This window comes from Miniopterus schreibersii (genome assembly GCF_964146895.1).
Source record: "Miniopterus schreibersii genome assembly, chromosome: 16".
In the NCBI taxonomy this organism is placed as follows: Eukaryota; Metazoa; Chordata; class Mammalia; order Chiroptera; family Miniopteridae; genus Miniopterus; species Miniopterus schreibersii.
This window is the reverse complement of record NC_138116.1, coordinates 22,875,093-22,891,663: the sequence shown is the minus strand read 5'-3', so window position 1 is coordinate 22,891,663 and position 16,571 is coordinate 22,875,093. Positions and strand designations below refer to the sequence as shown.

Below are 16,571 nucleotides of genomic sequence, written 5' to 3'. Positions count from 1 at the left end.
TCATCCAGGTTGCAGCATGTGTTAGTACTTTATTCCTTTTACTGTCTGAATAATATTTCGTTCTCTCCATTTCGTATTTCCACTTATATCCATATTACTCATTCACCTGTTGATGGACACTTGGGTTGTTTCTACTTTTTGGCTATTGGGAATGACGCTGCTGTGCACGTTTGCGTACAAGTTTTTGTGGACGTGTGTTTTGAGTTCTCTTAGGCCTACCTGGGAGTGGAACTGCCGGGTCATATGGAAATTCCGTGTTTAACCATTTGAAGAATTGCCAGATTGCTTTCCGAAGTTGTTACACCGTTTTACAGCCCTCTTTTAATTTGCTGAGCCTCGATTCTCTCATCTGCAAAATGGGGCATCGTAATAGCGCCTACCTCCTAGAGTTTTTGTGAGGATCGAACGGGTAGATTCATAGAAGCACTTACGGTGATAAGTAGTATCGTAAGTGTTCAGTAAATGATAAATCTGATGGAGGCTAACAACACTAAAAATGCTATTTTAATTCATTTTCAGTCTTGTTTCTGAAATTATTTTTGTTTATGAGATGAATCAAAAGTATTTGTTGCTAATAATCCATGCTTCCATGAGTGTGAGTCAGATTATCCTTGGAAGGAGTAGGGCGTTTGCTTGTTTTGGTTTTGGTTTTTGGAGTTTAGTACACAGCAGGTCGTCTCATTCAACATTGTTTCATCATAACATTGGTGAGCGATCCCCGGGGGAACTTGACTCCTGTTGATATCATTAGCCTGGTTGGTAAATCGGTTTCATTATACATCATTTTGCCTAAAGTCACAGAACCTATCGATGACGTGAAGTGAGGACTTTCTGTGTGTACGTAGGGCAGCCTTGCTCTTGTGACACCACCCGTCACAATTCTTAGTTCTCTCGTTCAGAGGTGAGGTGAGAACAGTCCTCCCAGTGCCTTTCCATCGCCCCCCGCCCATCATTTCCCATCGACGGACGTCTTTGTGCCAGTGAAATTGATTAAAAATGGGAGTACAGCACCGTCTTTGGAAAGGAAGGTGAAGTTTGTACTGCAGGATATTGGCTGAAGAAGAGGGGAGTAAGGGCTGTGAGTGGGTGGGTGGCTGCCTTTGGGAAGGCATCGCTTGTTGAGGTGAGTGAGGATTGGAGATGGGGGGGAAGGGAGCCGCCTTTGTGCGTTTGACACTGTGAAAGTCAGAATAATATCGAGCCCTCACTCCCAGCCAGGCACCGTCTTAAGCATTTACACATAGTAACTCATTCTTACAATCACCCCCGAGGGACAGACGTTTTATTATTCCTGTTTTACAAATAAGGAAAACGGAGGCAGAGAGGTTTAAGAGGTTAAATCTTTTGCAGAACCCTACTGAGGGGAGTTTGCCATCCTGCCCAGAACTTTAACCCTGTTTTAGCGACTGGGATGGGATGAGAGGGAGTGGAGGTTGTGGTAGGACAGAGGACAGGAATTATAAAATGCTTTAAATTATACACATAAATCCAGCAGACCAAATTGCCGCACACATTTTAAATCCCCTACTCCCACCCCGAGCTGGAATTTAATTCACTTAGTCGGCTGGCCCGTTTGCGTTGGGGTCCTTCTATTGCGATGTACTCGATACTTAACTCAAAGTTTTGCTGTGGCCTGACTTTGGTCACAGTGTTCTAGAAGTGTTCAGAGAAAGCGACATTTTGCTTCACAGAGGTTTATATTTTACTTTTAAAAGGGAAAGCATCTAATAAAAAGGTATTTATTATTGAGACAAAATTATCCCTAAATCCTCGACACTCATATAATTCATTTATGTTAGTGGGAATTTATTTTTATGGGTTTCAGTAGGCCTGTATTATTATGAGCTATTAAACTTTGAAACCTTTTTTAACAAGTGCCTGAGGGCCTACTATATTTGGGACTCCTGAGACACAACCAGATATGTAACGTCAATGTAGATACCGTACACTTTCAGAAAGTGCAATATTCTGCATCCAAAACTGTTTTGGGTTGTTTGGAATTCTTATGAACACCAAGCGCACCTAAGTAACACCCAAATAGTTCTCATCTCGGGCTAAAAATAAAATTGTGAATCCATTTCCCAGTCTTTAGAGAAGCCCCTGTGATGATTTACCAAAGATACAAACCACTTCCCTTGTCAGAACATCACGCATTGAAGAGGGAGCTGCCCGTAAATAAGCAGCAGAGGGTGTGTATTGAGGACAGGGAGGTGCAGTCGCTGCATATAAGGAGAAAGACGGGTGAGAAAGGGCGGAGAATCAGCTCATACCAGGTGCAGGTGCCACCTAATGATGGGCATAAAGAGTTTTGACATGGATAAAGAAAAGCACTGCTTACACTCTAGGTTTTAGTGATACAATTGGGGAAAGTGGTGGGTGTTTTTTTCCTCTAAACCACATATTTTAAATTGTTACATGATAACCTCAGTAAGTCATCTCATATTCCATACACATATAATTTTTAGTTAAAAAGTAAAAATGATTCTGTATTATTTAGCGTACTTTTATTTTACATTTTTTTACTACTCATAGGCAAAACCTGCTTTCCAGCCCTATCAAAGTATTTTCATGTAGCCGAATTAAAATACATTGTATTTATCAAAATAAGGTGGTTACCACTGTATATTTTCCAGCTATTATTCTTCAAATGGCATTTTAGAAAATAACTATTATGACATGTTCATATTTAGAGCCATAAAAAGTATTCTGACAAATGCTAGGCGCTCCGCATTCCACTATTTGATAAAAACTAAGAACTAATATAAAACAAAGCCAGAATAAATAGTGTGACATTTATATAGTACCTCTACATACGAGGCATATCTCCATAATCTTTCTTAAAACAGTAATAGGTGCCCAGGCAGTGTGGTTCAGTGGTTGAGCATCGACCTATGAACCAGGAGATCGCAGTTCGATTCCTGGTCAGGGCACGTGCCCGGGGTTGCAGGCTTGATCCCCAGTCGGGGGCGTGCAGGAGGCAGCCGATCAATAACTCTCTTATCATTGAAGCTTCTATCTCTCTCTCTCTGTCTTTCTCTGCCTCTCCCTTCGTCTCTCTAAAATCAATAAAAAAGAAACATATTTTTTTAAAAAACAGAAAACAATAATAGGCTCCTGGAATATGCTAAGCCAGCAGGACATGTGAAATACTGGTGTGTATTTGATCACTCAGCAGATGTTTATTGACTGCTTACCATGTGAAGCCACTGTGCTAGGCACTGGGGGCACAGTAGTGAATAAATGTGCTCCCTTCACTTACCGTTCTTAGGAGTTCAGTGGGGAATGGAAGCCAAAACAATTGAACAAAAACAAAAAGGAAAAACTGACAAATTGTGGCATATGTAAATTAAGGAACAAATAGAACCTTGTAAATACAGACTCATCCAAATTATAAAATCATCCAAATTATAAGATCTGTTTCCATTTCTTGCCTGGGTATTTCACACTGATACCTTGCTTAATAGCTTTGAAAAGAGCTTATAGGTTTGACCAGATTGTGTGTATACATTTATTTATGCAACAACAAAAATTTACGGATTGCTAATGTGCCGGGCACTGTTCTAGGCCCAAGAGAAGGAGCAGTGAACAAAACAAAGTACGTTTGTGGCGAAGTCGCACACCACAGGGGGAGGCAGTAGACAAACACATGATACAGGTCAGGAAGTGATCGATGATATGAAGAAAAATAAAGTAGACTGAGGATAATGACCAGGATGCTATTTTACTTGGGCGGACTGAGGAGTCCCTGAGGAGAGAAAAGTTGCCCCCCAGTTTTCCTCCTTTTGCCTCTTGGGTCAGTCAGTGCAGTTAGTGGATGCAGCAGGACGCAAGGTGGTTTTTCTGTCTGTTGGTGTCTCACGTAGTCACTGAGAGGGCCGTGGCGAGGTCTTCCTTCTGTCTCGTTCCCTGCCACAAAAAGAGATTAACACCTGCATTACTTTCTTCATTCTTTTTCATTCCTCCGTACGGGTAAAGGCCTAAGCGCCTTCATCCATCCGCCCGCCCATCCCTTTCTTTACCTTTCATCCAAAACATGCTTTGGTGTCTGTTCCAAGTTTCCAGAATCTTGGGATATGATTTATTTGATTAAAAATTACATTGTACAATTAAATGTCTTCCAGATGTTTGATTATAACGTGGAGAGAGCTCTTCCGTCCAAGTCTTTCTCCCAGTAAACTCTCAACCATTGAAATTTGACGTCTTGGGTGACCTTAGCGATCCCAGCCTTCGTGCCCCAAAGCCCTAAATAAAATTGTCCACTGCTCAAGTGTTCTATAGCATTGCACAAGTCTAAAATAGGTAGCTGGCACCCACCCCACACCTCGCTGTTGGCTAACTGACTGGTCCCATAAATAGCTCAGTGCTACGCGATCGGACGACAGCTAACAGAGATGGGATTTTTGTTTCCTAACACACACGTGTAGTCTCTGGTATTCAACAACATCAAGGTCTGATTCACTGGACCCTAACTATAGCATAGTTCTTGGGAGAACTGTGCAAATCAATAGCCAGACTGTTTTGGATGGGATTCAAGGTAGCCCTGCCTGATACCAAACTCTACATCATGGATCAGTGTTAGAGCAAGATTCAGTTTTAGTCCCTTCTGTGTGCACGAAAGTAATGTTGCTGCTGCAATCAGGTTAAAGCCCAGAGAGTTTCTGCCACATGAATTAAAAATTCTCAGGTGGGACTGAGAAGGCATCTTGGTAGTTTCATAAAACCGTTTTCCTGAAATCAAGAGCATGTTTTAAAAACCTACCCACTATTGGAATATAATGGTTCTTGTTTCTGACTCTTAGCTGGAATGTATTGTTTTATTGTCGGAAAGATTTTTAAAGGCTATAATTTAACAGAACATTGCTTCATAAATTCCTTAGCAATAACTCAGAAGGTGAACCTTGGGGTATTTTTCCAGATAAATCTGTGCCCTTTGTGTGCAAAGCATTGTTGCTTAGGTAACTTAGTCATAATACATAAGGTTCAATCCATGCTTTAGATATTTTCATTTTCCTTTTACTGGGTCTTTTTCAGAATGGCAATATGTTTATTGTATTTCTTAAAAGTCGACATACCAAACGTAAAACAAGTGATTTTTTAAAAAAAAAATCCCCATGCTAATTACTTATGATTACTGTTCAGATGCTGCTTACTGTTGCTTCATGTCTGGACCAAAAGTAAAGAAAATGTCTGTGATATCAAAGCGATAGACAGTTCTTCCCCTAATGCTCACTTTGTACTTTTGCTTATAGGACTTCAGTACATTTTACAGTCAGAGCTTTATGGACCCAGTTATGTAGCTTTCCATAGCCACGCTGAACATACACATTTTGAAAACATTTTAAAGCTAAAATTCAGTTCAAGAACCCTGATCTTCACTCTACCCAAAAGGGCTTTAAAAGCGTTTATCTTTAATAACTGTATGAATATTTACTCTAGTGGATTTAAAAGGGGAAGGGAAAAAAACACCCAAACCACCGATTGTTTGTTTTAGCAGATTGTGAGCATGGCTGTGTGGATCCAGGCCCAGCAGCTGCAAGGAGATGCCCTTCATCAGATGCAGGCCTTGTACGGCCAGCATTTCCCCATTGAGGTGCGCCATTACCTATCCCAGTGGATCGAGAGCCAGCCTTGGTAAGCGAACAAACTTTTCTCCATATTTTGTGAAGCGCAATCATTTTCAAGTTTGGAAAGATAACACTACAGAGACTCCAAAACTTGTACGTTTAAAAAAAAAATTGTGACCCATAAAGAGGTATTGAATGCCATCTGAGATTTTAGGAAGATGGAATAACTCTTGGGATTTTTAAAATAGGATACCTTCCCTTTAATAGTAAATTCTGGCTAAAAGCATTCGAGCATTGCAGCTAGTAAAAAGCAGTGAGCAAATGTTTTGCGTGCCTGTAGGGTGCCTAGCAGAGTCGTAGGCAGAGTTCATATGAAAAAATTAAAACCTTTGTCCGCATAGAATTTAGTGCTGAATGCGGCAGATAAGGTATGTTCATTCACATAATACAATGTATTTGTTAACAAATTTAACATTGGTGTTTTAACATTTATATGTAATTTATATATACACATAGACACTAAAAGACAATACAGCAAAATATTAACAATAATTTTATCTTGGTGGTGAATTTAACAAGCTTGGTTTTTGTTTTTGTTTTTATTTTGTAAATTACTCTATATATTCGGGGGGGGGAACTTGTTCTTAAACTCTTTTAGAGTTAGTACAATGTGGTAAACTGATAACAAAGCTTTTTAATTGGCATTATTGCACGCCAGTCAGCAGGATGTCCACTGCTGTGCTCGGGGCCTGGAGCTGCTGGTTGGTTTCCCGTCTGTCAGTCTGATTGGACAGACATACTCACCCTATACTTCAGGCCTCCGCCACATGGGTGGGGTGTCCTCCTTGACAGGGCCCCAGGGGAGACAGCCTTCATGCTACCGTTTGAGGAAGGCTGTATACCTGGCAGTCACATCGCCTTGGAATAATTGCAGTTGTGTATTAGTAGCACATTTCTCTCCAGAAACTAAAGAGCACCAGGAAGGCAATTTTCTAGGCAATTAAAAAAATCTCAGCCTCATGTAATTAAGTGAGAGAAAAGAGAGCTAAATGTGAGCATGTCAATTGCACCTTGCTAGTGCTTTTCCATTTCCTTTTCTGTTTTAATGGTTTTGGAGAGTTCAGAAAAACATTAATAGGAAGTTTCTGTTGATTTAAAATTTCATTTAATAGCGTTTCCACGTCGTCTTCTTACTGAATGAATGTTGAAAGACGTGTGTGGATATTAAAGGGAATCTGAATTTTATTTAGCTAAAAATAATTTTCTTTTCAATTACAGTGACATACAATATTTTATTAGTTTCAGGTATACAACGTAGTGATTAGATGTTATTTACCTTATAAAGTGACCACCTCAATAACTCTAGAATTTTCCTTATTTTTGGTTTTCTTAAGAATATGAAGATTTTAATTTTAAAAATCTTCAGTTCTTCATGTTTACGGTAAGAAAATCTTTTTGGGAGGGTGGGAGAGGAGGCATTAAGTACAAGAATCAGTACTTGGTTTCCATGAGTTTTGCTCTGCAACTGGATCTTCTCAGGCATGGCTTCCTCAAATGAGGAGCATTTTGCCAGTCGAAACGGGTGCATGCTGGGCCACCATTCCTTCCTTCCAGGCTTCTATCTAATATATATTTTATTTAGTCCTTAGAGCATGCACCTTTAAAATTTGGCTGTCTCTACTGCCTTCTCCAAGTGCAGATTTGAGCATATTATTTGATGAAGCCTGTTATAAGTGTTTGATATACCTGTTGGTGCCTCTGTTTGAAATTAGCTGCTAACTGACTTCATGGGGTTAGAGATGACAGCACTTTTTAGCGACCACCAAATCTCTTGTTTTGCTTCAGACCTGGGTAGCAGTAATTGAATGTTATTTCAGTCTGATAGCTGTTTGGTTTCTTCAGTGAGCTGAGTAATTTAGTATTGCCAAATAGCAATTGTTGCCCTAAGTGTTTAAAAAAAAGAGAGGTGGGGGGGGGGTGAGAATGGGGAAAGGAAGGGAGGCCATTCAAACCCTGTCACCAGTTAAATGGCTCTGAATTAATGCAAAGTCTCTGGTTCACTGGAAGAGTTAGTGTTGCCTGCAGGTCCCAAATCTGCAACTTGTATAAATACTTGTAGGAATATTCTGTCCTAATAAATCATTTTCCAAGGCTTCTTAGAAGTCACAATAAATGTTGTTTCACCTGTCTTAAGAAAACACTTTATGTGAAATTAGCAGTATATAGAACTAGTTGGAGGGTGGAAAAAAATGTAGAACATTCTTGACATTGTGCCCCTTACACCCTTGAAGGGGTAACTATAAATAGGAAGTTATCAGAGCCCTCATTTCCTTCGGTGCACACAAAGCACTTTCCCTCTCCCTTCATTCCTAGCAGCTAGCATAAGCACCAGAGCAAGTTAGTAGGAGGAAGGAGAAAGGACAGTACATTGTAAAAAAGAAAGTATATTATTATTCAGTCCACTAGGTAGTTAGTGGGTTAGGAATAGATTAATGTAGGCATCTAGCCTATTTGAATTGAACTCTCCTAAAATTTGCAGTGAGCATTATGCAGAAATCACTTTAGCCAAAGAAAAGGTGCGATGTGTTGAGGCTGCATTTATATAGGCTCATGTGCATGTATGTATACATATGTATGTAATTTTTTTCCCCTAGGGACTCAATAGATCTTGATAATCCACAGGAGAACATTAAGGCCACCCAGCTCCTGGAGGGCCTGGTGCAGGAGCTGCAGAAGAAGGCGGAGCACCAAGTGGGGGAAGATGGGTTCTTACTGAAGATCAAGCTGGGGCACTATGCCACGCAGCTCCAGGTGGGTGTGGGCTCTGGGCCACAGTTATCTGCCCTAGAAGGGACTCTTTCTTCATTTAGCGCTTCCTCTAGAGATTTTCTTTCTCTTCTTCAGCCAAGCGTTGTTGAGTTACATGTATAAAGTTCTTGTTTATTTTCATGGATGTAGCTTTTTTTAAACTTTGTATTTGAAAATAATTTCAAATTTACAAAAAGTTGCAAGATTGACACAGAGACCCCCTACATATGCCCGGATTCACCCATTGTTAACATTTGCTTTATCGTATGCTCTTGCACACACCCCCACTGGGGATCGAGCAGCCCGGGCACATGCCCTGACCGGAAAACGAACCATGACCTCGGTTCATAGGTCGATGCTCAACCACTGAGCCAAGCCGGCCAGCCTCTACACACATTTTTTTTTTTGATCACTTGAGAATAAGTTGTACATATCATGTCCCTTTGTGCAAAGTACTTCAGTGTCCATTTTCTAAGAATATGAACCTTCTCTTACATAGATATAGTCCAGGTATCACCTTCAGTAAACTTCACATTGATAGAATACTATTAGATAACTTTATGTCTGTATTTCCATTTTGTCAAGTGACTTGATCTCCTTTAGGGCATTTTTCCTGCCTCCGGTTCAGGATCCAGTCCAAGATCACATATTGCACCTAGTTGTCATGTCTCTTCAATTTTCTTTAATCTGCAACTCTTTTTCAACCTTTCTTTGTCTTTTGTTGCACTGACATGAGCTCCTCTACTTTTTAAAGATAACGTGTATCTCATTTTGGGTTTGTGTGAAGTTTCCTCATGATTAGATTCAGGTTACACAACCCTGATCAGAATTCTAAATAAGTATTGTGCCCTTCAAATGGTATCACATCTGGAGACATACGATGTCCATCTCCCCCTCGTTGGTGGAGTAAGGTGGTGTCCAATTTCTCCTCTGATGTGACCTTTCAGAAATACATTTTTCCTGTGTCCAAGAATGATGTCCTAGTACTTTAGGCAAATTAAGATGCAAGAAACGAAATAATCTTACCTTCTTATTGTAGTTAGGTTTTTTACAATGTGCTTTTCTTGCCCCCCATTGGTATTGGAGGAGCAGTGCATCTCATGATTACACTATCCTGTCTCTAGGAGTCTCCTCCAAGGTGGGGTTAGGCCCATAGCGTGGAGTGGGACAAAGTGAGGTCTGCTCTTGGATTCTTTCAGAACACGTATGACCGCTGCCCCATGGAGCTGGTCCGCTGCATCCGGCACATTCTATACAACGAACAGAGGCTGGTCCGAGAAGCCAACAATGTGAGTTTCCCATGGGTATGGGGAGAGGAGTTGGGAAATCCCATCTTGCCCACTTCTCTCTGATGTTTTATCATGGTGACTCAGGGCACATCTCTTGGTGTCTCTCTAAACAGAACATTGTCTTAAGGGGCACAAAATAAACAGAAGGCTATTCTCTGATCTTAACTGATTTATAACCTTGATGAGATTACAACCACAAAACAATATGAACAGGTGTGAAATAATTTAACCACCAGTGAATAATTTTTGAGTAAAATCATGTTTATATTCAGGTGAAATTACTTAAGAAAGATCTCTGCTAGCCCTCTCTCAGCCAGCTGTTGAAGGAATGGATCCGACCAGGTCGCTTACATGTCCGGATCCGCAAAGCCCTTGTTGATGCCTCCCCGGGAACCTCACTTTGGGGTCTCCAGGATGCCGCCTGTGAGAGCTTCTCCTTATTCCCTCTTCCCTCATCACAAGAAGGCCTTGAATGAGAACACAGACAATATGTGTTCACCTAGCCTGTTCCCCACTCTGTCCCCAACACCTAGCACAGCCCATGGCATTGGGTCAGTGAAAGAATGTGGAATGAGGGGGTCATCGTCATTAGTAGGAAAACCCAGGTAACTCCTGGGACATGTTGAGTTCTGGTCTCTCTGAAGGGAATTAGATGGATCGTGTTTGGGATACTCTGGTGGAGGCCAGAACTGTAGTAGAAGTTTCTACTATGTCTTGTGAAGACGCCACGGTCTGCCGGCTCACCTGTTTCTCTTCTTTTCCCATTCTACACCCATTCTCACAAGTGACGTTTGCAATTCCTACGACTCAAAATTAAGCTTTTGGGATTTCAGCCCAGTTATAGGTGCTAGCGTTGGCTTTTCCTTGGCATTAACGGCCTGCAGCTTTCCCCCACCCCCTGCCCAGCTCACCGCTGCCTGCGCTCTCCCCCTGATCTGTGTCCAGGGCACCTCTCCAACTGGGAGCCTTGCTGACATCGTGTCCCAGAAACACGTTCAGATCAACCAGACATTTGAGGAGCTGCGACTGGTCACGCAGGACACTGAGAATGAACTAAAGAAGCTGCAGCAGACTCAAGAGTATTTCATCATCCAGTATCAAGAGAGCCTGAGGATCCAGGGTGAGGCTGCTGCAGGGTGGGCGGCGTGTGTGGTGAGGACGGGAGTGAGGGCCAGAAAGAAACTCGGGTCGTGCGGGAAGAGAACCGGTGGCCTTTCTCTGGAGGAGCAGGGGATCTTTTGTATTGAAGACAGTGCTGGGACGATGAGGCTTAGGACGGGGAGAAGACAAAGACTTGCCCTTGGAGAGCGTGGATCTCGCTCAGGCTTCCCACACCCAGCGAGCTCCTGGTCTGCTGGGGAAGACATTTCCTCTTGTGGGAAGGAGCTCCAGTCTAGGAAACAGTACCCAAACAATGGTTTTGTGTTTTATAAATGCTCCTTTACCCTCTAAGCAGGGCCAATGTAGGGCTAAGGGCTGTGTTGGTGGTGACACACTTTTAATGTTTTGTGCAGTTATTCAGAGGCCGTCCCGGGGCTGAGCACTTGAATGCCCTTAGACAGAGGCTTCCCCTCCTGGTTTCAATCCTGCCTGGTACTTTGGGTACAGAGAACTTCCGTCAGTCTCCAAGCTGTGGAGCCGCAACAGCACCCCCTGTTGTCCTTGTGGGAATCAGTCAAAGCAACTGAATAGTGTCCTCTCCCTGCTTGCATGCCCAGCTCTGTCTCAGAGAAGCCTTTGCTCCACCAACCAGCCATTCAAACAACACGCATACACATGCCATGTGCTCTTCCCATACCATGCATGGGGGCCCCATCCTATTATTGTTGATATTATTGATTAACTCTGTCTTCCCCACTGGAATATAAATTCTTTGAGAAGGAACTGTGTCTTATCTCTCTGTACCCTGAGGCTTGCACACTGCCTGAGTCACAGTAGGTGTTGAATAAATGATGATTCTAGCCTGTCTTCCTCCCATCTGATTTTATACCAGACTGACCCCAGAGAAAGACAGCCCACTTCCCAGAGGAGGGAACAGGATATCCAAGCTATTAGTTCTACCCCGGGCCTTGGACTGGTTGACAGTACTTATGCTATTGATCTTGGGTTTTCTGTTTCCTATTTATGGGTTTGGGTTAGGATTCTGGTTTGGGTTTGTACCCATCATGCAATGTCAGATCAGCCTCATTTATCAAGTTCTCCCATCAGAAACACAGACTATTGATCTGTTTGTGCAAGGGAAGGCTCAGCTCCCTCCAGTGGAGCAGACAACTGCCCCACATCTCCTGGCATCCTTCCCAGAAACTTCTGCAAATTGCCAGGAAAATCTAACTGGGTCACTCGCATAGAGAGGCTGGACCCAGATGTTGGGGGCACCACCACCTTCCTGTGGGTGGCGGGATTCCTGAGGCGGCCATCCAGACTACTGTGCTGTGGTCCCTGCTGGACAACGCTCTTCCTGCTCAGGCCCCTGCAGTGAGATTGGAGCCATATTTCTGAATTCTCTTCTTGTTCTGGGCTCTTCCTGGCTGTCCAGAGTTGCTTTGGTCTGTCCCTGCTTGTGTGACCATGGGGCAGGGCCTAGGTCAGTGTGACATGGCCCTCAGAGGTCTGCCAGGAACTTGACCAAGACATGCTGATGCTCACATCTTCTTCACTTTCCCAAGTAAGGACACTGGTATGTTCAAAAAGGCCATTGGCAGCGCATAATTATCCCAATATTTAGGATAGTGGTTCTCTTTGCGGGGTGGGTGGGTGGGGGGTCAGTTTTGCAAGCTGGGGAGAGTGGACAGGTGGCTTTAACTGTGGAAATGTTTGATTTCTTAAGCTGGGTTATGAATTCACAGTGTTTTTTGTATCATTCTTTCTACCTTCCCTGTGTCTTAAGTATTTCATAACTGATTTTTTTAAAAGGGTAATGACACCCTGGCCAGTGCAGCTCAGCTGGTCGAGTGTTGTCCTGTGCACCGAGAGGTCACCTGTTTGGTTCCTGGTCAGGGCATGTGCCGGGTTGCGGGTAGGGGACGTGCAGGAGGCAGCAGATCAGTTTCTCTCTCTCATTGGAGTTTCTCTCTCTCTCTCCCCCTCTCCCTTTCTCTCTCTCAAAAATCAATAAAAACATTTTATTTTATTTTTTCCAAAAAGGGTAATGAGGCTCCCTGGCTCCCTGTCCTGGCCATTGATGAGCTTCCTAAAGCGAATGTGAAGAGGGCTGGCCGCCTCCTGTTCCTGAGAGAGTGCCACGGCTTTTGTGAGGGCCCTTGGCTCTCCCCCAGGCCACTCTTAGCTTCTCTCTTTTCTCTTCCGGTTGGTCAGCTGAGCTCACAGTGACCCAACCTGGACAAACTTGTTGGGCACCTTCCAGCACATAGAGAAACTCCTTCCCTGAGGAGGCTGCTGTGCTCCAGAGGCGGCCCAGGGCCCTGGAGCGGGGCTTCCCTGACGAGGCTGTCCTGGGAGGTCGGGGCTCAGAGCCACTTGTCTCTGTCCTGTAACCCATTAAGCAACAAGGACTCACTCTCTTGCAGACCTTCCAGGGGCCAGGCAGCCTCTTGAGCAGTTTCCATAGCAACCCTTTTTAATCCCCACAGCAGCCTGCTGAGCAGGGAACAGGATTCTCCCATTTTGCATAGGGGCAGACTGAGGCACAGGAGAGTGAAGTGATTTGCCCGAGTCCACCCAGCTGGTGAACAGCCAGGCCAGCTGCAAACTAGGCAGTGTGGCTCCAAGCTGGACCCCAGTGTGGTGTGAGGAAGGCTGGGCACCCAGCTGTGTGGGCTAGGGTGGTAGGATCCTCCTCAGCTGTGCCCACAGCTTCTGTGTCCCCAGTCTCTAGGGGGGAGCTCGGAGTTGGAGGGCCAGGGACTGAAGCTGGCTCCTCTCTGGTGCCCTTGGCTACCAGAGCCCTGACTTGCCATCGGTCAGACATGTCACCTTGAGGGTCTTGTCTGTAGGACAGGTGCGTGTGGTTTCTCTGGGTTTCCTGCTAGAAGCTGGGAGATCATGGCCATGGGTGTCCTGTCTCCTCCTCTAGCTCAGTTTGCCCAGCTGGCCCAGCTGAACCCCCAGGAGCGCCTGAGCCGGGAGACAGCCCTCCAGCAGAAGCAGGTGTCCCTGGAGGCCTGGCTGCAGCGAGAGGCCCAGACTCTGCAGCAATACCGTGTGGTGAGTGGGGTCTGCGTCCGTCTCCTCCACGCCTGGGGGTCCACATTCTGAGCTGTCGGGGGACCGGAGAGAGGAATAGAGCCAGGACGAGAGCAGGACCCAGGGAGCAGGAGGCCTGTGGGGGCCTGTGGGACAGAGCAGGTCAGGGAGGGGAGGCCCTGCCTCCTGAGGGAGGGAGGCCTGCAGGGTTGTCTGAGAGCCCAGCAAGGCTGCTCCGCCCCCTCAGGAGCTGGCCGAGAAGCACCAGAAGACCCTGCAGCTGCTGCGGAAGCAACAGACCATCATTCTGGACGATGAGCTGATCCAGTGGAAGCGGAGGCAGCAGCTGGCCGGCAATGGAGGGCCCCCTGAGGGCAACCTGGACGTGCTGCAGTCCTGGTAATGGGTGTGGGGGAGACGGGCGGGGGCAGGCAGGGCGGGTGGGCAGGGGCTCAGGGCGGTGCTACCAGCTGCTTATTCTGCTCCTGTGTTTCCATATGCAGCCACTTGCTCTGTCCTGTGACAGGTCTTATTTCCCCAGTGGTTCTGGTTCCTGACACAGACTTTGTGCCCCAGTCCTGCCCCTTCCCTGAGAAGGACGTCTCTGTGTTGGGGGTGGGGCAAGGCATGTGCAGAGTGAAGCTCCGGCTGGTGGGGTCCAAATCGGGGTCACGCCTCCTTTGTGTGCCTGTGTTTCTGGAAGGCAGGGCAGCTCTGCTCTGCTCCGTGGACAGGAGTGGTGGCTAAAGTGAAAAGCCTTCCTGAGTGAGGGTGGAGCTGGGTCTTGGGGGGCTCGCGCCAGACTGGGAGCCTTTTCACCTCTGGCCTGGGGGATGGGGTGAAGCTGGTGTCCTTCCCTTTGGCCTCGGGGCTCATGCGCAGGTGTGAGAAGTTGGCCGAGATCATCTGGCAGAACCGGCAGCAGATCCGCAGGGCTGAGCACCTCTGCCAGCAGCTGCCCATCCCCGGCCCAGTGGAGGAGATGCTGGCTGAGGTCAATGCCACCATCACTGACATCATCTCAGCCCTGGTGACCAGGTGATTGCAGCCTCTTGGCCACACCCAGCCCCCCTGTAGTTGGCATGGGAGAGGCAGGGGGTGCTTGAATCCCCTCTCTCTCTACCCCACCGCCCATCCCCTCTGTCCCCAGTTGCTATGGCTGCTTGGTGTTGACCTTTCCCAGTTTCTCTTGTGAACGCTCCATGGGCCACCTGTGCCAGCTGCCAAGTTCATTTCACTGCCACCCTCCCACCATCCCCTCAACTCTCAGTGGCCTCCCTGGGAACAGGTCTCCACCATGTGCTCTCCCTCTGCCTGCTGAGCCCTGTGCGAGGCATCCTCCCCACATGGAGGATGCCCTGTCCCCTGTCCCCTGAGGCAGCATCTCGTCACTTGTGTCCCTGCAGCACGTTCATCATTGAGAAGCAGCCCCCTCAGGTCCTGAAGACCCAGACCAAGTTTGCAGCCACCGTGCGCCTGCTGGTGGGTGGGAAGCTGAACGTGCACATGAACCCCCCCCAGGTGAAGGCCACCATCATCAGTGAGCAGCAGGCCAAGTCACTGCTCAAGAATGAGAACACCCGCAAGTACGTGTGTCCTCCTTATGTCTCCCCTTTCCTCGGGTCCACGCAGTAGGCAGCAGCGGCCCTCCCAGGAAGCCGTCTGGGCTCAGCCTTTCTGACGTTGGAGTCCTCTTAACCCGTCTGGCCTCTTCTGGCTCTCAGAGAAAGAAAATAAGGGGATTCTTCTGTGAAGATCGTACGATATGGTTTTACTTAATAGGAATACTTTTGTATATTTTATGTCTATTTATTTCTTGGACCTTTTGTGGAGCTAACGTTTCCTATAAATGACACAAGTTTTTCAGAGCCTTCCGTGGTTCCTCCTACCCCAAGCACATTTCCACCCCATGTGAGCTGAGCCCCTGGGTGGGTTTAGAGTTGCCTCTCTCTCTGATTTGCAGTGATTACAGTGGAGAGATCTTGAACAACTGCTGTGTGATGGAGTATCACCAGGCCACAGGCACGCTCAGCGCCCACTTCAGAAACATGGTAAGGACGGAGGCAGAGGAAGAACAGATTTTCCCTACTCGTCTGAGGACTTTTTCACCTTAATTTTCTCTTTTGCAGTCCCTGAAACGAATTAAGAGGTCTGACCGTCGTGGAGCAGAGTCAGTGACCGAAGAAAAATTTACAATCCTGTTTGAGTCACAGTTCAGTGTTGGCGGAAATGAGCTGGTTTTTCAAGTGAAGGTAAAGCCCTCCCTCAGCAATGTGTGAGTGTGTGTGTGAGTGTGTGTGTGAGCACTTTATATCACAGAAGAATTGCTTCGGTCACGTAGTCTCCTCTTTTTGGTTATTGATGAATAGAAAGTGAGGAGACCTCATCTTTAGCACTGTGTCTCTTAGATTCTCTTAAGAACCAACAAACAATAATGAACTGAAATAGCTGGAGATACAGGTAGAAAATGTATCAGGAGAAACATCACTCAGGATGAATCTAAGTAACAGTTGTGGTAAGTTTTAGACATTTGTTACTTGCCCCCCTCCCCCCAAAAAATGTCTCCATACTCTCTTTTTCTCTTTCGTTTTCCATGTAACTTAGAGAATTTACTCCATCCTTCAGAAATACCTAATAAAATCTCTCTTAATATTTCTAAAATGTCTAAGATTGTGGGAAAGTCATATCACTCCCAGAGCCATTCACATTCTGTGTCCGCGGGTGACAATTACTGAAACTGGAAGGAAGAATGAGCACGTCGTGACTG

At 45.6% G+C, this 16,571-nt stretch overlaps 1 protein-coding gene across 5 annotated transcripts in view; it reads left to right on the top strand.

Moving 5' to 3' along the window:
* STAT5B (signal transducer and activator of transcription 5B) overlaps positions 1-16,571 on the top strand; it is a 56,782-nt gene that overhangs the window by 27,916 nt on the left and 12,295 nt on the right. For 3 of the 5 annotated variants that reach the window (XM_081161852.1, XM_081161853.1, XM_081161855.1), the window contains exons 2-11: positions 5,495-5,631; positions 8,219-8,375; positions 9,572-9,661; positions 10,607-10,781; positions 13,695-13,825; positions 14,052-14,203; positions 14,687-14,842; positions 15,211-15,390; positions 15,768-15,855; positions 15,934-16,056. In XM_081161852.1, coding sequence (XP_081017978.1) covers positions 5,495-5,631; positions 8,219-8,375; positions 9,572-9,661; positions 10,607-10,781; positions 13,695-13,825; positions 14,052-14,203; positions 14,687-14,842; positions 15,211-15,390; positions 15,768-15,855; positions 15,934-16,056 — 1,389 coding nt within the window. Of the gene's footprint in view, positions 1-5,491; positions 5,632-8,218; positions 8,376-9,571; positions 9,662-10,606; positions 10,782-13,694; positions 13,826-14,051; positions 14,204-14,686; positions 14,843-15,210; positions 15,391-15,767; positions 15,856-15,933; positions 16,057-16,571 lie in introns of all 5 variants that reach the window. The other 2 variants (XM_081161854.1, XM_081161856.1) reach the window with 2 other exon arrangements.